This window comes from Pagrus major, chromosome 22 (assembly GCF_040436345.1).
Source record: "Pagrus major chromosome 22, Pma_NU_1.0".
Lineage (NCBI taxonomy): Eukaryota > Metazoa > Chordata > Actinopteri > Spariformes > Sparidae > Pagrus > Pagrus major.
In genome coordinates, this window is record NC_133236.1 from 26703877 (window position 1) to 26724668 (window position 20792).

The window sequence follows — 20792 nt, forward strand, 5'->3', positions numbered from 1 at the left end:
GGTCTCTTTGTGGTGCAGAATACCAAATATGTCTTTCCTTTTCATTATCAATTAATCTGGTAATATTTCCACTAATAATCTATTCATTGTTCAGCCCAAGGTGACATCTCAGTCAACTCTTTATGTCACGTACATTTTCTGTCTCATTGTATGAAGTCAACTGTTGCTTTCTTGGAACGATCTAACTGTGATATGTGTGTGTGCAGGTGACAGGTTTCGGTCAGTGATTGACGACGCCTGGTGGTTTGGGACCATTGAGAGCCAGGAGCCCTACCAGTCTCAGTACCCTGACAGCCTGTTTCAGTGCTACAATGTCTGGTATGATCACAGCTTGGATTTTACTCTGTTTTAAGGCCGCACAGATCGATCAAAGCACTACACAACCTCATTCCCACATGGTACATCTGTTGTATTATTAGGGAGAGATCCTTTGCATCGAACCAAGAGTTCCTGATTTCTCCATGACTGGCATCAACAAATTACAAACTGCATAGGCTGAGACCAAGACAGAAATGAAAACAGACATAGGAAGCCTCTCTGAAGCAGAGACATATTGTTTATTTGCAGATTCCAAAACTGTAAATGTCACGATGAATACCAGAAAGTTTCTCAAGTCACTCAACCAGATTCCAGCATGACATGAACCTTACAGTGTAATACACTATATATGGAGCCACCTCAACAAACAGACACAGGGAAGTTACAGAGGGAGAAGGTTCAAGGTAATCTTTATTGTCCGCGAAGGGGCAATTTGTTGCACAGCGAGCAGTAACACAATCATAACACTAATCAACAAAGAAACAGTTTAGAAATTACATGTTATTCAACATCCCAGTGGCAGCAGGGACAAAAATCTCTTAGTGAGAAAATCGCACCTCAACTCTGAGAAATGTAACTTTGAAACTATAGATTGTTTGAACGTTGGCTCCCACAAACCCTCTGACTGGGTTCCCACTACTCCCACTATGTCTCCTGTATAGTTGGTCTCTTTGTATCTTGTGAGTGTGTGAGTCTTGGGACTAAATGAGTTTGACATCCGACTCCCCCACACTGGAAGAATAAGAAATTAAGCCCATTTCATTAAAATGGTTTACATGTACCAGGGATTTGTCTGCAGACAAATAGCTCCTCGTGATTATGCCGCTGACACGTCCTCTCACAACACTCATTAACTGCACAAACACCTCATGGTTTGAATCACTCAAGAAACTTGATGAAACGTTCCTGGATGACAGTTTGAATTAGATATTTACGATGATGCCGACTGACGCCGCCCTTTGTTTTGCTATTGAAGGACTCTGATCGTCAGTGACACTCCAATTTGAATCATTAATAAGCATATTGTCTGTTTGAGTTAGTTTTTCGTGTCAGCACCGAGCGCTCATGGTCACTTTATTTTGAAAAAACCTTGTTAGAGAATGGTATCCACTTTAGGTTGTGGGTGTTTGCAGTTGTGAAAGGTGTGATGATTCACGTCAACACTGTTTTCTCATCCAGCTGGGACAATGGAGACACGGAGAAGATGAGTCCTTGGGATATGGAGCCTATCCCCGATGATGGTAAGGTCACTACAGTACACCCACACTACAGCGCACACACATTTAAACTCCCTGTCTTTACAAATTCAAACATATGTTCTTGTACAATTTCTCCCCGTGCAGCCACGTTCCCGGAGGAGTTGGGCATGAGCGTCCCGCTGGTAGAAGCAGAACAGAAGGAGCTGCTGTACGTCCCACTGGAAGGCGAATGGGGCTGCCGCACACGCGCAGAAGAGTGCGACCGCATCATCAAAGCCATCGACCAGCTCTGCACACTCGGTATGACATCATCAAGCCACTGTGAAATAAACAATCCACTCATGTCGTGCAAGCAGGGATGTGTTGTCAACCACGAGGGCTCGTTTCTCGTAAAGCGGCACGACTCTCGACACAACATGAGTCACGGCTCTGAGCTCATCAGCATGAGTCCTGCAGAGCCACAGATCACACGCTAAAAGAAATTAGCTGCGAACACATTGAGCCGCATATTGAGGTGCTTGCTTGAATTCCCGTTAAGTGATGTAATGGCATATTAGGTGCAGGCTTTGTGTTGCTGCAATCCTGTCAGTGGAAAGCTGATCCGAGGGCTCCCTCTACTGACAGTGTTAGGATCAGACACAGACAAACACACTTTAATCCTTCTAGATCTCTCCCTGTTACTCCTACGCTATACGCTGCAGCTGGCTTACAGGACAGGATTTGTATTAACTCTTGCAGGTGTTTCTAAATTTAGGTAAGAATATTCAGAGTAAGTAGGACGATCTTTAGGAAAAGGGAAAAGGTAAAACTCAACATATGCAGGATATTTTATTTTGAAGGAGACATATGTAGAAAAGACATCCACCTTTTTCTGTTACAGTGGATTTGTTTCTCGTAATAATCTCTTCTTCCTGTGTGTTTGTCATTCCTCAACTCCCCACCCTTAGATGTTGCGGCGCCATTTTCCTTTCCAGTGGACCTACAAGCCTACCCCACGTACTGCACAGTAGTGGCCTACGTCACCGACCTCAGCACCATACGCCAAAGGCTGGTGAACCGTTTCTACAGGTACCTCACATCAGGTTGTGAAAAGAAAAAAGAGATGGCAGAAGAAACAGACTTGTGTATGTGTGAGAGAGAATTAAATACACATCGATCACTTTTGTATTTTCCTTTTCAGACGACTGTCCTCTCTGATGTGGGAGGTTCGTTATATCGAACACAACACCCAAACGTTCAACGAGCCCGGATCGTTCATTGTCACTACGGCCAAGTTCGTCTCTGACCTCATTCTGCAATTCGTTAAGTGAGTATGTCGTCATTAAATCAAGAGCCTGTAGAGGAAAAACAACTGCTCAGAGGCTGTAAACGAAATGTTAATAAACTAGTTGAGGTTTTGTTGCTGAACTCCATAAAAACAATCCATTCTGATTTAGAATTAAGATTTTTTTTTCCTTTTTCAATCATTCCACAACATCTGCACTGTCAGACATAAAACAACTTCCGCTCTCTCCTTCTGTTGTCTTCTTCAGGGACCAAAGTCTGACAGACATCATGCCCCTCTACAGGACTATGAAGAAGGCTACCTTCTCTGACTCTGAAGATGAGGTGCGTTCACACAGCTGCGTGTTCACACCTTAAAATTGTCACAAACATTTATGCCAAGATATTATTCATGTAATATTTTTTTTCTTCTCAATTCTGAAACTTTGTAAATCATGGCACCAAAAGCTGACATTATAAGAAGTCGTTTCTATTTTAAAATGCTCCTGTTATTAAAGGGAAACTTTTTACAATGTGGGAAGTATATGCAAATAAACAATGGTTAACTTCCTCTCCATTTTGCCGCTGCTGGATGATATGAAACACCGGCTCTTGGGTTGTTTACAGATTATACTTCTGCATTTTAGTATACCCGAGGCAAAGAAGTTGAATCAGAATCAAGAGAGGGGCGGCTCAGAAACTGAGATTCATTTGTAAAACGAGGCAGTGCTGATCAAATATGAAACCAGATTCTGTTACTACGTATATTTTAGTGTACTGTTTTTTTTGTAACAGAAAGTCTGTCACCACACAATCATCGCTTGATACTGGATGAGCCCGACCAACTCTCAGTACGTCACCCACCAGCAAAAGCGCTCAGACTATGTTCATGCTCCATTCTAGTTTTTGTAGGTTTGTCTACCTTTTGAGCAAAAAGGAAATACCACAGCCAGTTTTCTCTGTTGTGTCTGATCGTGTTGCACCTTGATTCAATAAGTTTTTGCGTATGTGCCTTTTTCTACTGCATTGACAGCCCGGTTTCATAAAATAAAAATCAACCATCTACCAGTGAAATGCTTCAAGTTACACCTGAAAGGCAGCAGGGAGTTGAAATAATTAAAAGTATTCGATTGCAGAGCAGACTGTAGATACAGAATATGTTACCTTTATTTAATTTCCCGTTTCCTATCTATTTAGGATGATGATGAGGAGGAGGAGGACGAAGATACTAACACTCCTGGAACGTCCACACGAAACTTTAAAAAGGTAAAATATCTAACAGCAACAGAGTGTTCCCAAACATGCTGCTGTCCAGGAGAGTGTCTTACTTTTGTCAACTTACATTTATTTTGTAGGGTCGTCAGCCCATGCGGCGCCAACTGCGAACTCGCCCCCCTTCATACGACCCTCAGGCGTGGAGGGTACGCTGTAAGGAGCTGCTGGATCTCATCTTTCAGTGTGAAGACTCAGAGCCCTTCAGAGAACCTGTGGACCTGCAGGAATACCCGGTACCTTTCTTTATTATCCAGTATTGTGTGCGTGTGAACTCTACCTTCCTCAGAAATATTAGGCTCGAATTAATTAGCATTTTCAGTTACCGTTTTTTGGTCCTGGAATTTTACTATGCAGTTCAGTCTGGGGCACAAGTGGCTACGATTCAGTTACACAAAGAGTGGTGTTTTGAAGCGAAGGTATTCTTCAGGCCTCTTCATTCAGCATCTGTAATGAAGACCAAAGCTAATGGAAAAGTTGTGAAGGAGAAACAATGTGAAGTCTCACGGTTTCAATGGGCTACGACTCTCTTTGTTAACTGGAATTCTTTTGCTTCTGTCGCTTCAGTTTTTTTTCCTCCAGTCCATTCAAAGTAAAAACCCCGAATTCTCTAGATCTTTAACGTCTTTACCCTCTCTTCCTCTCCTCTGGTACTTATTGTGTTCTCATCTTTTGAAATGTGTAATTGAAATGTGCCAACTTCCCCTCCGCCTCTCCCAGGACTACCTGCAAATAGTCGAGTCACCAATGGACTTTGGCACCGTTCGCAGCACGCTAACAGAAGGAAAGTACCAGTCGCCCATTGAGCTCTGTAAAGACGTCCGGCTCATTTTCAGCAACTCCAAAGCGTACACGCCCAGTAAAAAGTCTCGGGTGAGGCACAAACACACACACACACACACGCTTTTACTTCTATATTTGTGAGGACCTTAAAACCAAGGTTCATTAAGCTTAATATACATCGTAGCGCTCTCATATTGTAATGCTTTGATGACTAGTTAAAATGTTTGTCCGACAGTTGAATCAGTGCGTCTTCCTGTCTTGTGTCTCCAGATCTACAGCATGAGTCTGAGGCTCTCTGCACTCTTCGAGGAGCATGTCAGCTCCATCCTGGGCGACTACAAGGCCATCCACGGCCTGACTGACAGACTGACCAGACAGGGCACTGACAGACAAACACGACACACTACGGACAGACAGACACGGCACGCCATGAAGAGGAGGCGGAGGAGGAGCGAATCTCCAACCAGCAGCACCGCATCCAGGTAGGAAAAAAAAGGACATTTCATTTCTGGTTTTTGGTGTCTCTCACTGTGCATTAGGTGTGATTTTCTTTTGTCTTCTCTGTGCTGCCTCTAGCCCAGAGAGGAAGAGACGTGTATCATCAAGGGTGACCGGGAAAAGAGAGCCATCACCACCAGCTCCTTCACGACCCTCCTCTCAGAGACAGAGCGCTCCCCCCAAACAGGCGCCTCAGTTGGTGAACGGGAAGGCAGACACGGCAGCTGCAGGGCGCACACGAAGTGCGGCACGCCATTCTACGCACACTCAACCCTCCTCTTCTTCCTCACATAACACCACAAGCAACACACAGAGCACAGCAGGTGAGATATAAATTCATACTTAGAGTAATTATAAAGTAGCAGCTGGTTAGCTTTGTTACCTCGCAATCTCACAGTGACAACAAGACTGCAGGAAGTTACTGCACCCACCCAGGAAATAGTCAGATGCATAGTCATGTCAGCTTTCACAGGTTTTGTTAATTTAGACAGAGCCATGCTAGCTGTTTCCAGTCTTAATGCTAAGCTAACTAGCTGCTTACTAGCTGCTAAAGTTCATCATCAAGAAATGACCACATCTAACATGTTTTATTGACTTCCTTTTGTTCATATGTTTCCTTTCTACAGAGTCTACTCGCTCACTGAGGGCTCACAACTCTGTGTCAGCTTCAACGCCACCAGCTCCTGAAAAGGTGACACCCTCTCCAGCCACGGAAAGCAGCGGTGGAGGAAGCACCCGGAGGAAACTCAGGACTCCCGTACGACACACACCTGGTAAGAGATACTGTCACCAAGAAGTGAGGCTTAGGTTTATGATTTAAGTAAAAAAATACACATTTAAAGTCACCTGCCTGCTACTGATACATATTTTCTTCTTGTGACTCAATGTCCACCCCTCTCAGGCTCTCCCGCCAGCCCTTCATCTCCAAGCACAGTCCACCTGAATGGCCACGGCAGTCATGTGACCCTCGGCGTGGGGAGGAGGGGACGGAAATCCAGGGTGGATGCGCCAGTGAGTCCTCCAGAAGCCACGACTCCAGGGAGCCCTTCCAGACCCCGGGGCCGCCCTCCCGGCAAGAAGAGAGGCAGGAAGAGCAAGCAGGAGCTGGAGGAGATGAAAAGGAGCGGCAACCGCAGGAGCTCCACTCCCGACGACGACCTCGACCAATCGACGGGGGATGAAGGCGGGACGTCATCCGCGCATGAAACATCTGTGTTGTCGGACTCTGGCGCTGTGTCGACGCCCAGACGGCGCGGCAGGCCCCGAGCGGTAAAAACTGATGAAGACGCTCCTCGTGCTGAGTCACCTGAGCCACCTGAGCCCTCGCCACTGAGGAGGAGCAGCAGGAGAGCCAACGAGGAGGTGACGCCTCCGCCTCAAGCTCAAGCTCCTCAGCGATCCAGTCGGAGGGAGTCTCCGAAGGAGGAGGGAGAGGACGGGGAAGGAGGGTCGATGCGCACACGCAACCAGGGGCGACGGTCCGCCTGGTACATGGAGGAGGACTCTGAGGAGGAGCAGAGGCAGCTGCTGTTTGAGGACTCATCAATCACCTTCGGCACCTCCTCAAAGGGACGCGTCCGCAAGCTGACAGAAAAGGCCAAAGCCAATCTGATAGGCTGGTAACGGAGACAACAGAGCAGACACACAGGATGTGAGGAGGAGGCTGGCTCCTCTGACAGAAAAGAAATCTGGCGGAGATTTCTGAGCTCATGTGATGGAGGAGCAGGGGGGAACTTGTGCTTGGTGTTGTATGCATTTGGTGTGCGCGTATGTGTGTGTGCGTCCGGGGAGCCGCTAGTCCAGCTGCTGCTATATAAAGCTGCAGCCGTGGGGGAGACACAACAGCGCAGTTATCTGTCCACTCCTCCTCCTTCTCGGCCAAGCGAGCACATCGTTATGCCGGCTGATGAGCTTTCTGATGAAGCATGTTCATTTGTTCCTCCGACGTTATTGGTCCATGTTGGATCCCACAGGAGCTCACAGACTCCTACGCTGGTGGTCTCGTGACTCCTCCTGTCCAGTGAACCACTCTTCACCTCCGTCTGACCTTAAACACTGTTGGTGTCAGACTGGGCAAAACAGTTTTAGTACTTGAACAAACCCCGAGGAGAGCTGGATGTATCTTATCTCACTCTTGCTATTTTTGAGGACTTTTTCAAGAGTCTCTGCTGGGTCGGTCAAAGACGCCCACTGAGCTGAAAATTGTTAGGTCCGTGACGGATTACAGACCGCTGGCCTGACAAGGTCCTTCGCCCCCCTCTTCTTCATTGCCCCCGCTCTTTTTTTATACAAACCCCTTCTCTGCTTTTTCTAAGATTTGTACGTGATGATCGGCTCTCTGTTTTCCGAAGTCTTACACATTGGCTGACCTGAGCGTGTCCGTCTGCGCTAAAATACCAAATGGTGTACCTTTGTTGGTACTGTAGATCTGTAGGTTTTGTTTACTGTGTGTGGGTGTGTGTGGGTGGTTTTTTTTGTTTTTTTTTTGCATGTTAATTAGAAAGAAAAGCATCTCTTTCCTTTTTCTAGACGCTGTTTTTACTGTGAGGAGGACAAAAAGGATGCATGGGTGAAAGGGGTTTCATTTACATGTCTAGATAGATCATGTTTCAACACGTCCTCAACATTAGCAATACCTTGTGCCTTTATGTCTTCGGTGTGTGGGTGTGTGCGCGCATGTGTGCGTATAAGTGTGCTTGGCCTCTGCCCTGCAAAGTTCACGTGCCTGTATGTGTACGGACTTAAGTTGTGACGATTGCGAGTGTGTGCAAGTGAAGGAGCGTGTGTTTTTATAACACAGTCGAGTGTGTCATTCACTTTCAGCGTACAAACAGTGGCATACAGTTTGATCGTTGTGAAACCTCTCAAAGAAATGTATTTATAGGCGTTGAAAAAAGACTTTACTGTTGTTGTAAAACCATTATTCATGTCAATATATTATCCTATAACCAACCTATTGTCAGTTTATACCTAAGGTACAGCCAGGGGAGCTCTGGGTGACTAGCTTTGAGATGCACTTACCACAGACCGGTTATCAATGCAGTCGTAGGGAGTTAACCCTTTGTATTTTAAAAATTGTTAACATATAAAAAACTTTTTAAATGTTGATATGTTTCTATGGTGACCACACACACGCACACATGCACACACAATTCTGTCTCGCGCGTTCTGGTGCTGGCCCGGAGCGAACGGGATCGAGCCAGATCAAACTGGATCGGACTGAGAGAGAGACAAGTCTTATATTCATCTTTCTGATTGTGTGCCTTTGCTACTCTGGCATATTGAATCCTCGGTTTTCTGCTTTTTGGGGCCTTTCTTTTAGTGTGTTTTTTTTTTTTTTTTTGGACTTCCTGCTTGTCGTTTTGGTTCAGAGAACTGGACCAGGACTTGGACTGGACGTGACAGGCTCGTACGGACGGCTCGTGAAAGAGAGAAAAGTCGGGACTGGAGACAAAACATATTATGTCACTATCTGTCTGTACACACAACTACTGGAGCAAGTTTTACAACGATGAAGGCCTCCACTTTAGTCATGTTTTCTGTTTTCACCCCCAGCACAAAGCAACTGGATGCCAAAATCAGCCACTTGTGTCATCGGTGTAACTGGGGAGAACTGGACAGTAGCATCTATATGCACCTGATTCATTTCATAGATCTTTCTTTCACATATTCCTGAACATATATCTCATCTGTTTTATCGTCGTTTTGTTGTTCTGTTATGGATTTGTCAATGCCAAATTCTGTCTTTGGGCACTGAAGTTTTTAGACCATGGCTTTTTGAATGTGTTTTATTTTACTGTCTCCACAGTGAGTGATGTTGAGCTCACTTACGTATAATGTGTCAGTTGTTTTCCTGTCTTGTGTCTCGGCCATACAGGACGATATTTCGATGGCTAGATCTGTGCAGTTAGAGTGGGGATACAATTAACAACTTCTGTTTTTTTTTTCTCTTATATTTACTCCACAAAAGATGTGTTTATATTGTGTATATGAAGAGTTTTATTCCAGATTGAGACAGCCTGAAACACTGACACCTTCCTCCACAGATGACTGTTGGCATGAAAATAACTATTACTGTTTTCTATTAAAGATAGGAAGCCGATGATCTTTGGCCGCAGAAATATGCATTTTGTGTGCAAAGAAACTCTTCATAGGCACATACAGGTTTTGGATTTTTTTTCCTATCTCGATCACAAATAATCATATTTACTTATGCACAGATTATCATGAGTGAGGAAGCAAAATTTTTAGAGCCAGGGTTCTCGAAAACGTAAGGTATGAGCTCACTTATACACATTATGTTTACATGAGACGACTAAGACGGACAATACTCGAGAATCCCAAGATGTTTGCCGGACTTTGGTGTGGGTGTATCTAGAGCTGCAACCGTGAGGCGATAAATTGATTAGTGGATTGAAAGAAAATGAATCACAGACTATTTCTATAATTGATTTATCGTTTCAATTATTTTCAAGCAAAAATGTCAAACATTTGTTTCTTCCAGCTTCTTAAATGTCAGGATTTGATGCTTTTCTTTATTCATTCATGAAAGTAAATGACAGCAACAGCGGTGGACCAGATTAAAGCAACACTTTGCAACACCGGAAAATGAAAGTCAAGTCATTATGTTCTCACCTCATGCCGATGGAAAGTGAAACTGGCTGAAGTTTCGTAGTCCACAAAACATTTCCGGAGCTTTACTGCAAAGACAGTGTTGCAGCGTTCTCCTGAACAACCGATGTAGATGGAGACATGCTGCAAAATGTAACCCCGTAAAATGGTCCGGCGTAATCCAAGCCTCCGGACACCCTAGGATCCTAAAATTGATTTGAAAAGACGTTATTTATACCCTTGACGCTCGGTCGAGCTTGTGCACCCACTTCAGGCTTTAAGCTTAGTAGCTAAAATGAAGCTTTGGCTTAAAAAAGGTTCAAAATAACATAATCTCATATCAATTTGGGTTCTTAGGGCTTCCACTGATCATGCCAGATATTCAAGATTCAAGAAACTTTACTGTCTATAACATAGTGACAGAAAATTACCTTCAGTTAGGGTCAACATGAAAAAACATTCACACCCATGAAACTCATAAAATCACAGTTGTTGTATGCTTCAGGTGGTCAGGAGAACGCTGCAACACTGTTTTGCTGCGAAGCTCCAGAAATGTTTTGTGGACTTCAAAACTTAATCCAACTTTCCTTTGGTATTGGGGGGTGAGGAGATGATGACTGAATTTTTCATTTTTGGGTGAACTTAGCCTTTAATCGATACTGAAAATAATCATTAGATGCAGCTGTAGATGTATCCATTTTGAATCTGGATGACCCTGTCAACAGCAGCCATTATATCCCCATTAAGAGGGGAACGGGTCGATTTTCCCATCGAAACACAGTTAAAGTTGGAATGCAGCCGTCATATTGAAGTAAACATTGACAGTGTCGGTTGTGCTGTTGCCCCTTCTTCACCAGATCACCCACCCTGCCTGTATCTCTCAAAAATGTCAAAGTAAAAGAGCTGATTCAGCACTGCTGGTCCGGTTACCTTAACCTTCTTAGTAATAATAATAAAAAACTTGTAATCATTTCAGAGGGGCCTTAAAAGCAAGTCACTGATTTATACGTAAGAATTGGTTTTATTCATTCATATCAGTCATGGACCTCATTCGGTTTTCGGATACATTTGTATTAAAAAATTCTGAATTTCTCGACCCAGCAGCTCAGATCAGCCCTCTTACTTTACCCTCGCTGCATTTTGGAGCTCATGTACACATACATTTACCACGGGCCTGCGCTGAAGTGTGGCAGAGTTGTGCTGTTCGTGGCCCCTGAACGGGCACATCATCACAGTGTTTGGTCAGGGGGTTGAAGGTCACTGTGTGTGGGTGTGTGTATGTGTGAGTGTGAGTGAAGTGGCTGCATGTGAGCCACCAAGATGCATTTTTGGGATGTTTTTAATTTTTAAGGGGGGCGTGGGACGGTAAAGAACGGGAAGGGATAGGGGGGAAAGAGGGCCTTGTCTCACATGAACCGATTGAAGAGGATGTCTTTGTTAGTTTGGATACTTTTTATATATAAAGGAATTAATGCAAAAAAGAAGCATAAGGCTAGAATGTATGTGTAGGGGAGTACTGCTGTCCTGTTAGTTCATACCAATATTTTAAGTAAATAAACAGTTGTGTTTCCATATCCACTCTTCCTCGCTGTTGTTGATTGTGTCATGAAAGAAATGATCCTTCTCTTGTTTTTTTTTTTAATCTAAAGTCTTATTATTTGTGACATGAAGGAGAAACACTACAGCTGAAAACACCTTTTTTTATGGACTGGTCATTTTTGAGATTTCAGGTTATTTTGCTTCCATTACACGTCAAATTAAAGCATATTTATTTGGGCTTATTTGCATCTCTACACTTGCAAAAAAATGTCAAAAATTGTCCTGACATTAGAAATGAACTGGTGAAGTTTCAAAGTGACATCTAATAGTTAAAACTTTTACCTGATTACACCATTTCCCCCAAAAAAAGTGTGTGGGAGTTTACAATACATATGTTTAAAGGCAGTTTTCTCAATATGACGACTCTGAGCCAGAAATCTCCACCTCAGTCGCACTTTCATACATCAAACTTTAGACTTTAATTCCTTTTTATATTTTTAGGGTTTTTTTTTAAGAGGGGTTTTGCTCCTAAAACTTTATCCCATAAAAGCAATGGCAAAAATCTATTTCTAATGGCTGTTGACGGTAACTCCCAATTAAGGGAGTGATAAAAAGAGATGTCCAAAAAATTCCTGTCCCTCTAAAATATGTTCTGGAAGTTTATGCAAATTAGTCCATTTTTAATTGGATAATTTCCACATATATAAACAAAAGACATCTGAAAACTTGTAATGCAAATATATGACCCCATCCACCTGCAGTGTCCCTACAAGGGTTACATTTACAGTATGTGGGGATCTTTTTCAAAATAAAAGCATATTTGTTGATTCTGGCTGATTTGTGTGTTCTCTAAAGTATGCACAGTTATTATAACACAACCTATTAACAATAATCCCCTTCATGTCATGTTTAACAACTCTTCCACCCAGCGTTGGGACAGCGTAACTGCCTATAACAGCCCTTGTTCCGGCCCGGGGCGCACAAGGCTCGGCTCTTCCTGACGTGGCGAGCCGCTAAAGGCCCGCCGGCCCCACCGTGGGCTCCGGTGATTGGGCAGATTACCTGTTTGGCACAAACATGTAAATACGCAGGTGGCGGCGGTGGCATGTGTGAGTGTATGGTTTATGTAAATAAACCAGAAGTGAAACCGTGTGTGCTGCACTGCTCTGGTTTCAGGGCGCACAGCGGGACGCGCTCATGTTTCACAGATAGTTGGAGGAAAGACTTTGGATTTAACACGAGGTGAGTCACAATTAATAACAATAACTTGACAAATACGTCGTTTCACTCGCGTTTCCTCTTAAGTTTATGTAGCGTCGTATGTTGTAGCATATTCGGCCAACTTCCTATAAGATGCAGTTAAACCATATGCGTGCCAGTAAATCAACACTGTCCAGAGGGGACAGTCTCAGCAGGACAGGCTGTGTAACTTTAAAGCTCACTTTCGTTCACAGACATGGCTGACACATCGACTTTCGACTGAGTTAAAACTTTTTGGGTGTTACACCTGCTGCATCCACCTGACGCGTGTTTCCGTCCCCGGGCGACGGCTGCGCAGTCATGCCTCAGCTGTCAGCCGCCGCGGTGCTGCAGCTGGTGCTGCTGCTGTCCGCCGTGCCCGCGCAGTACTTAATCTGCCGCTGGAGCGGCACCACGGCGGCGCAGCGCTTCCACGCCACCACACGGTAGGTCGGATGGATCCGCGCGTAATGTGCGGACTTTATCAAGGCCATTCATATCCATCATAAATATTAAAGTGAAACTATGCACATCTAAAATGATTTATCTCCTGTTTTTGTCTATAATTGATAACCACTGGGTTTCAGTTTGCTTAAAATTTGGAAAGACTGGAGAACATACTTCGATGCCACTGGTTGGATGGACTGGGCGAGCCAGCAGATGTCCAAAGTCCAGTGAGTAATGTTTGTAATTAGAAAGTGTCTGTGATTGACTGAGACACACATTTTGATATTCTGAGATACTATATCTTCACTTCATGGTCCTCTCCCATCCTGCCTGGCACTTCTTTCAATCACCTGCACGTCCAAACTGACTATATTTTTGCTTTCCACAGGTCTTTTCTTGGTTTGGAGCAGGATGAAGATATGTTCCAACAGTCGCTTGCATTAGAGTCCATGCTTCATGACAACGACCAGGGATTCTTTGGAGGTTTGTCTGTGTTTTTCAGAATGACAGAAATTAATTTTGATAAGCATTTTTGATTTTTTGTATTTCAACTTTGTGCCCCAATATCTCTCGTTACTATCTTTCTATTATTTTTGTTTTGAGTAGGGATGCACAATAAATATTAATGATTGAAATTGAACCTAGCTGCAGAGAACATCAAGTCTCTACCACAGTGGACTTCACATATTATTCCTACTCTTATCATGATGGCCCACTGGCAGATGCAGACATAAAATGCTTTTCAAAGTGTACACATTCACCGGACAAAATAAGAAACAGTTTGTGACATGTGTTCATCCATAAAGCATCAATGTATCAGCCTGTCATATCAGCAGAATTGTTCACTTTGGGCCAAATTTGATATTTCATTTTAGAGCCTTTATCGGCCGATACTGATGACGTGACAGTATTATTGTGCACCCCTAGTTTTAATACTTTTTTGTCCTTGTCACGTCTGAACTGCAGCCCCTCTGCAAGTACTAAACTCTGTGTTAATCACATGGATTGTGGCCGAATACCACTAATTATATTTCCCTTTTTTAGGCGCTTACTTTAACAAATACTCTGAATTGTATAAAACCTAAATATCACTGTATTTTGCTTTTTTCCCAGTAATTTCTTGCTGTTAATTCACAATAAAAGGCAACTAAACGTGTTTGGTCTAAACCGAACGCTGAAGCCGAGGCAGTGACACCCTTGCTGTTTTCCTGTCTTCAGTTTGTACTGTTGCTTAGAACAAACCCCTAAAGGAAGCAAGCAAATATAGGTGACTTCAGTCTAAATGCAGCACACAGGATTTTCTCGTTTTCTTCCTCCCTGCAGCCTCAAAGACGCCACGCAGCCCTCGTCCTCCGTTTGTGTTTCTGCGGGTGGGAGAGGTGGTGTTGGAGAGGAACGGCAACTTGGTCGGGGTGGTGGTGAGCTGGGACCCTGAGTTGCGAGCTCCTAAAGAGTGGGTCGACAGAGTGTATGCCGGCAACGACGTGAGCAGCCACAACTCTACACACCAAAAATCTTCCCCTGTTCATTTACTCAAAGACATACTTATTTAAATAAGTGTTGGAAAGTTAAAAGCCACTTCAGTGATTTCTGACACTGTGTGTATGTGCATGTAGGGCATCACATCAGAGAACACGCCTCATTATAAAGTGCTGTTCAGCGGGCCTGGACCCTCCTCTGTGTTAGTCGGATATTTGCCTCAGACACGACTGGAGCGCATCACCGGGATGAGGGTATGTACTGACAATCGCGGCACATAATCACACACATTTGAATCAATACATCTTAGACTCACTGTTGGATGTTTCTAGCCGGACATTCCCACCTTGGAGAATTACTTCACACATTTTAACGGGGAGCGCTTCGTCATGCAGCCCTGGCTCAGAGAGCGGTTCCCCGAGGACGACCCTGAGGACGTCTGACTGCTCGGCTGTGACGTGTTATATCGACCTGCTGGCTTTAAAAACAAAAGATTTGAGCAGATCAAAGGATAATCTTCAAATCCCTCCTTGCTGGAACTTGATGCGAGGGTGTCTTCCAAGAGTTACAGCTTACAGTTGAACAACTTTTATTTCATTGCGATGTTAAAAAATAAACAGTATTTTTAATTTGATGAACCAAAAAAATACAGTTTAACTGCGACAACATTTGCTGTGGTTAAGTTAAATGATAGCAATAAATGCTTGAGACGACAAAGTGTTTTTTTTTTAAATCTATGTAGTTTTTTTTTCCATGTATGTAGTTTTTGTGTCGGCTGAGGTAGAAAAAACCTTGAAAAACTGCACTTTAATTCAGCCAAGAAATAAAACACTTTAAAAATGTGACAATCCGCTCTTTCATGAGTCAATTCAAATGTCTTCAGAGTTTTTTCCTGCTTTTGTCTCTGAGGCTGAAGGACACAGATACCCGTGAGGAGGCAGTGATTGTGGGTATGCGGGGCAGGTATGGGAGGTGTGCGGCGCCCTGACCTCCGCCTCCGTCCTCGTCGTCCTCGTTCCTCCACTCCTTCGTCTCCTCCTCTCTGACCAGTAGTGGGGGTCCCAGCGTTTGCCCAAGAAGCTGACTGACTTCAGATGCCTTCTGCTGAGCATTTTCTACCGCTGACACGCATGCACGCCGCCTAGAGTGCAAACAAACACACGAGTTACAATATCCGCATTCGTCAACAATAAGGACGTCTGTTTGCATTACAGCCCTGTGTGATGGGTGTGTTTTTCATACCTCAGTCTACTCAGGCACTCAGCACTGTGGTAAAACTGTGGCGTCCCCACACAAACACTCTTGTCCAGCTTCTCCAGCAGGACACGACATACTTGCTCCATCTTCTCAAAATCTGAGAACGTGACCACAACCTGTGGAGGAATGGTGTTTCACCAGCATATTAAGCTCAACACACAGGTATGCTGTCGGGTCGGTTTAATAGCATCATGACGCATTTGAGTCATTAGAGTTTGTGACAATACTCCACCTCTGCATCCATGCGATACTGGTCTGCCTCTCGGTGGAGAAACTTCCTCACCGAGGCGTCTTTGTCACTGATGCCATGCTGTCTGAGCAGAATGAATGAAAGAAAACATATGACATTCCCAGCAATCACCTCAAGCACCCTGAAATGTAAATCAATATATTTGTATTTCACACAAAATAAGCAGTGAGCGTACATAGAAAAAAAAAAAACACTTATCTTCCTTCCACAGTTAGTTTATTGATTACCACGATTACTCCGGTACTGTGCAATCCTACTATTGGTAAAAAAAAAATTACAGGCAGTGGCACTTTTTGAGTTTTATTACATAAGTGTTTCTATTTAATGCTACTTTCTATTTACACTCCACCACATTATGGAGGGAAATCTTGTACTTTCTTACTCCACTGTGTTAAAACTACCCATTAAAATGCTTTTACCCTAATGCATCAGTAACTATTATGCTTTTATGCTATTTTTAACCACATTCAAGCCTTTGGGGAAACCATCTCTTTCATATTCAAGCTTTGCAGGTAAGTATAAAGTAGTACATACACTGGGTCACATGACATGGAAGCTATTGAAAAGAAATGCTGAATTTTCATTATAAATATTCGTATCAAATAGAAGAAGCAGTTAAATTTAATAAAAACAGGTGTGTCTTATTTGTCCCATTTAGTAATACAATTCGGCATTGGTTCGGAGTCGCTGGGTCACATGAAGCTGTTGAAAAAAGGGTGTGAGGTTCTGGGAGGCAGCTAGCCGTCCTCCTGCCGCCAACACTGGGTGAAGCTGAGGAAGAGGCGCCGCTGGGTGTCTCCGGGGGTGGATGTCTCGATTTCGTTAAGTTAGCTAACTAGCTAGCTTAAAGTTTTAACAAAGTTATGAAGTTACACTGTTGAACGTGTGCGTGTGTTTTCACCTGACAGCTTGTAAAATGTACTCGAGTCGCCGCGAAACGCTGCCGGTCACCTCGTTGACTGACTCTTTGCTGCTGCCCACACTGACCCGCACCGACGCTCGGTCCGCCGGACAACACACCTCCGCCGTCCCCGCCACCTGGACCTCCCTCCCCCGGGTACCAGCGGGACTGTGGCGGGCAGCTGCTCGCACCTCCAGCCCCTGCTCTGCTTCGATACCGGCCGATCCCCGACCAGTTCCCGGTAGTAGAGCAGCGAAAACCCGGCTCTGGTTCTCCATGTTGACAGGCGCTAAACTAACTTCCCGCTGCTATGGCAATAAGCGAAGCGCTCGTCGGGATTTGTAGTCTACTTCCGTCAAAGAACTACACTCAGCGTGTTGCCAGATCCTGCCTTTTCTGAAAGAAGGTAGATTTGTGGGATGAATCACATGTTAAAGAGGTCATATTGTGCTTTTTTGGGTTTTTTGCCTGTCAAGTTATCAGGTTTGTTCAACTCCAGCCCAACTCTCTGTCCCTCTCTCTGAGCTAGTGAAGCATCATGGGAACTGTAGTTTGTCTGCGGTTTCCACTGTTTTTTTCACCTCAACACCTTTATTGGGTTATGTAGCATTTTTGTGCATGTAAAAGGTCTGCAAGGTGAAAAAGCCCAAAGGGAGTTACTCTCTCCCACAGAAAACACTGCCTGAAACGCATCCTGAAAAGCCTGATATGAGAAATGCTTTAAAAAAAAGTTTGTTTATATATTTCAAATTGCTTTTTTAATCTTTGAGGTACCTCAGGTAACATTTTTCCACTTTTGGATGACATACATGGTAAATTAAATGATATTTAATGGTGGTCTTCCTGTTTATCTTCAGAAATATTTAATATGTTGTCTATCTGATCTCTGTAGGACGTTAAATATAAATATAACTGCAAAATCACGTTTTGTGTGACGTCAGTATAACATATGATCACGTGATGACAGCACACCTGTAATTAGTTCTCTTAATTGCCTGATGAGGTCTCATGGCGCATGCGTGAAAGTCAGCCGGTCACCCTCGTACATTCAGTTTAAACAGCTGTATCGATTAGCTTTAAGTCGGTCCAGAGCTGAATTTCGGTTTTTCGTTTCAAGCCGACTGAATTACGACAAAAGCTTAGCATAGATAGATAGCATAGCATAGCATCATGCTAATAGCCTATTTCACAAGGGATATCAAAGTAGCTAAAGTTAGCTCACTTTTCTGTCTTGAATTAGCCTGTCCAAAACATCTCATCTCTCCGACCCTAAACATGAAATTCCAGGTAAATTTAGAGGTTTTAATTAGTTATTTATTCAATAATTTACTGACTTAAGTGGCTCGTTTAAAGGTATCAGTGCTCAACTGTTTTTTTTTAATGTTTTCCCAGCTGCTAGCTAAAGAAGAGTGACAGGCGTCCCACAGGTAGGTAGCTTTACCTGCTTATAAACACAAGCTAGCTAATAGCACCAGAAAAGGGATAGGAGACATGTTGAAATGTACTAAACTAGCAGCAAAACCACAGGTGTTGCTAATAAAAACAGCTGCAATGCCAGTTGTAAGGTAATTTATTAGTTGTGTATGTTCACTCGACAGTACTATGGCTCAATGGGAAACTCAACAGTTATCAATTATTAATTGATTAATTATTGATTTACTTATTTTTCTCATAAAATTCAAATGTCTTCTTGTGTGTATGTTGCATTTTGGGTCCCTGACAAAATCCTGAAAGATGTTGAATATTAAAAAAATGATACTTCCCCAATAAAATATTGCCCCAAGTATAGAAAAGGCAAATATCAGATAGTAAAGGTATTGAAGAGTGTTAGCTAAGTGTCAGTCAGAGCAGGTTGTCCTCAGCTCCTTCTGTCCACATGGTGAGGTCCCCTCATTAGTTAAGACACTGAACTGATGGTCAGACATGCATGGTACTTTTCTGCCATCGGTGTAAATGGATGAATGACATGCAAATTGTATGAATGCAGCCATTTACATTTTATCTCTGTGTGATCAGCTTGTATAATATTGTTTCTTATGTCGCAGCACCGTTTATACAGATTATGTTGTCACTCTCTGAACAGTTAAAGCAGAATCTAAACAATGAGTTGCATTAAGACTTTGGTCGGTCAGTATCTGTGTTTATCCAGCAGGTGGCAACAAAGTATAACATAATGGCATAGTATAAAATATGGCAGTGCATAGTCTGCAGTACTTTAATGTAGATACTTTTGAAGTAAATGTTTTATTTGTATTCACACTTGCTACCATTTTGAGTAAAAACTCCCTCAAACAAGTACTTCGTAGTAGTTGGAAGAAGAGGCTGATAATAATAATAATGATAATAATAAATGTATTTCCTTACAATGTATTATATTGAGATTATCAAGAAATATTAATAATAATAATGACACAAAAAATACTGTATCAAAATAATCTAAATGTAGACTTACCTGTCAGTGCATCTGAAATCGGTATAGAGAATACTACTTTGCATAAAAAGGGCATTGTGCCGAGCCACTTTCATTAATCTGTTGGTTCAGAAGCCATATAAAGTGCAGTCCTCTCCATGTTCTGTGGACCTATTGTGTGCCCTTTTCTTTCATTTTTCAAGACCATTTGTGAGCAGCAGAGATTTGATCCAATTCTGGAACGCTGGTTTCTTTAAACACCAGAGTTTGTTTGGTTTCCCCGGAGTATTAAACTGTGAAACGGGCTTTATAATCACAACCTAAAAATACAAGGCCATATTTGTTGTTATTGTCTCTGGTTTCGCCGGTCCCCCGGTATGCTCTGTGAAACTCTAGATCTTGATGCTCCGGCCAAGAAAGATGCAGCACCCACAGCACAACAGGCTATTTTCTTATGAGAGGGAGAGAGTGAGGAAGAGAGGATAACTCTTTACTGCTTAATCTTCTGTTAAGTCCAGAGCATTTTCCTTGAGAGGCCTGCAGACTGTCTGCACCCATCTCCATCGCTCATATCTCTGTTTCTCCCACCTCCCCTGGCCTGAAGGATGGCGCTCTAACAATGGGCTTTAAAAGCTTAGAGCAACATAGTTGGGCGCTGTGATGTTGTGGTAAATGAAAGTGGCGGTAAATTATTTGTTCGGTTGGTGATCATCATAAGGTTACCAACCACTTACATAAACAAGAATCCATTTTACTCTTAAAAGCATTAATTCTTCTCTTCCACAATGTTTATATAACTACCATCTGTTTAACAGTGCTTACTGTGATGCCTGCCATGAAATTATGTTGTAAAGATTTATATAAAAACCAAAGAAAAAGGGGTTGGTTGCACAAATAAAAAGCTGAATAAAGTGATTTGAGGAGGTTTTGCCCTCCACTGTGTCCCTGGATGTTGGGTGAAAAGGGTCTGGGGGTCCTGAGATGGAGACTGTGGCCACTTAGGGAAAAAGATTTGACTATAATGGTCTCTGAATCTGTTGATGTGTCTCTCGCTCTCTCTTGCTCTCTCAGATGAAGTAATAAAGTTAGCTGTGTTGGAGGCCCTCCATGTCTCTCCATAGACCACAATCAAGGCCCATGCAGTTTTATTGCAGTTTTATTTTCATATTGTCCAAGAAATCTCCAGACTCCCTCCTGTGCCCGTTGCCATAAATCGTATATTTTGACTGTATTTCTTCCACTCTGCATTTTTTTTTTTAATTTATGGGTGAAGGCGATAAAACATGCAGCGTGCACTCTGTGTGTCCACAGCTGTCATCTGTCGAG

At 43.2% G+C, this 20792-nt stretch overlaps 3 protein-coding genes across 3 annotated transcripts in view; 2 read left to right on the forward strand and 1 right to left on the reverse strand.

Moving 5' to 3' along the window:
- phip (PHIP subunit of CUL4-Ring ligase complex) overlaps nucleotides 1-11518 on the forward strand; it is a 35594-nt gene extending 24076 nt beyond the window's left edge. Inside the window, exons 28-40 of the mRNA XM_073492685.1 lie at nucleotides 207-318; nucleotides 1498-1559; nucleotides 1662-1817; nucleotides 2465-2585; nucleotides 2698-2823; nucleotides 3050-3125; nucleotides 3978-4046; nucleotides 4136-4288; nucleotides 4773-4925; nucleotides 5106-5317; nucleotides 5412-5656; nucleotides 5960-6106; nucleotides 6235-11518. Coding sequence (XP_073348786.1) covers nucleotides 207-318; nucleotides 1498-1559; nucleotides 1662-1817; nucleotides 2465-2585; nucleotides 2698-2823; nucleotides 3050-3125; nucleotides 3978-4046; nucleotides 4136-4288; nucleotides 4773-4925; nucleotides 5106-5317; nucleotides 5412-5656; nucleotides 5960-6106; nucleotides 6235-6956 — 2354 coding nt within the window. The 3' untranslated portion in view covers nucleotides 6957-11518. The remainder of the gene's footprint in view (nucleotides 1-206; nucleotides 319-1497; nucleotides 1560-1661; nucleotides 1818-2464; nucleotides 2586-2697; nucleotides 2824-3049; nucleotides 3126-3977; nucleotides 4047-4135; nucleotides 4289-4772; nucleotides 4926-5105; nucleotides 5318-5411; nucleotides 5657-5959; nucleotides 6107-6234) is intronic.
- A 1069-nt stretch (nucleotides 11519-12587) lies between these two features.
- On the forward strand, nucleotides 12588-15496 carry LOC141018513 (uncharacterized). The gene is made up of 7 exons (XM_073493516.1): nucleotides 12588-12725; nucleotides 12938-13168; nucleotides 13310-13396; nucleotides 13558-13652; nucleotides 14493-14653; nucleotides 14786-14902; nucleotides 14981-15496. Exons 2-7 carry the CDS (start codon nucleotides 13044-13046, stop codon nucleotides 15089-15091), a joined length of 696 nt encoding a protein of 231 aa, XP_073349617.1. The 5' UTR covers nucleotides 12588-12725; nucleotides 12938-13043; the 3' UTR covers nucleotides 15092-15496.
- Nucleotides 15441-17352, reverse strand: irak1bp1 (interleukin-1 receptor-associated kinase 1 binding protein 1). Its single transcript, XM_073493514.1, has 4 exons — nucleotides 17057-17352; nucleotides 16138-16219; nucleotides 15891-16021; nucleotides 15441-15789 (listed from the first exon to the last, which is right to left on the reverse strand). Exons 1-4 carry the CDS (start codon nucleotides 17332-17334, stop codon nucleotides 15528-15530), a joined length of 753 nt encoding a protein of 250 aa, XP_073349615.1. The 5' UTR covers nucleotides 17335-17352; the 3' UTR covers nucleotides 15441-15527.
- Nucleotides 17353-20792: the final 3440 nt, after the last annotated feature.

Bases quoted from the DNA above. Each gene is read 5' to 3' on its own strand.
- LOC141018513 (XM_073493516.1), top strand. From the start codon at position 13,044: ATGCCTCAGCTGTCAGCCGCCGCGGTGCTGCAGCTGGTGCTGCTGCTG. The intron at 14,654-14,785 runs GTGAGCAGCCAC...ATGTGCATGTAG, and splicing joins GAGTGTATGCCGGCAACGAC to GGCATCACATCAGAGAACAC. The intron at 14,903-14,980 runs GTATGTACTGAC...GGATGTTTCTAG, and splicing joins AGCGCATCACCGGGATGAGG to CCGGACATTCCCACCTTGGA.
- irak1bp1 (XM_073493514.1), bottom strand. From the start codon at position 17,334: ATGGAGAACCAGAGCCGGGTTTTCGCTGCTCTACTACCGGGAACTGGT. The intron at 16,220-17,056 runs GTGAAAACACAC...CATTCTGCTCAG, and splicing joins TACATTTTACAAGCTGTCAG to ACAGCATGGCATCAGTGACA. The intron at 15,790-15,890 runs GTATGAAAAACA...TTTGCACTCTAG, and splicing joins GAGTGCCTGAGTAGACTGAG to GCGGCGTGCATGCGTGTCAG.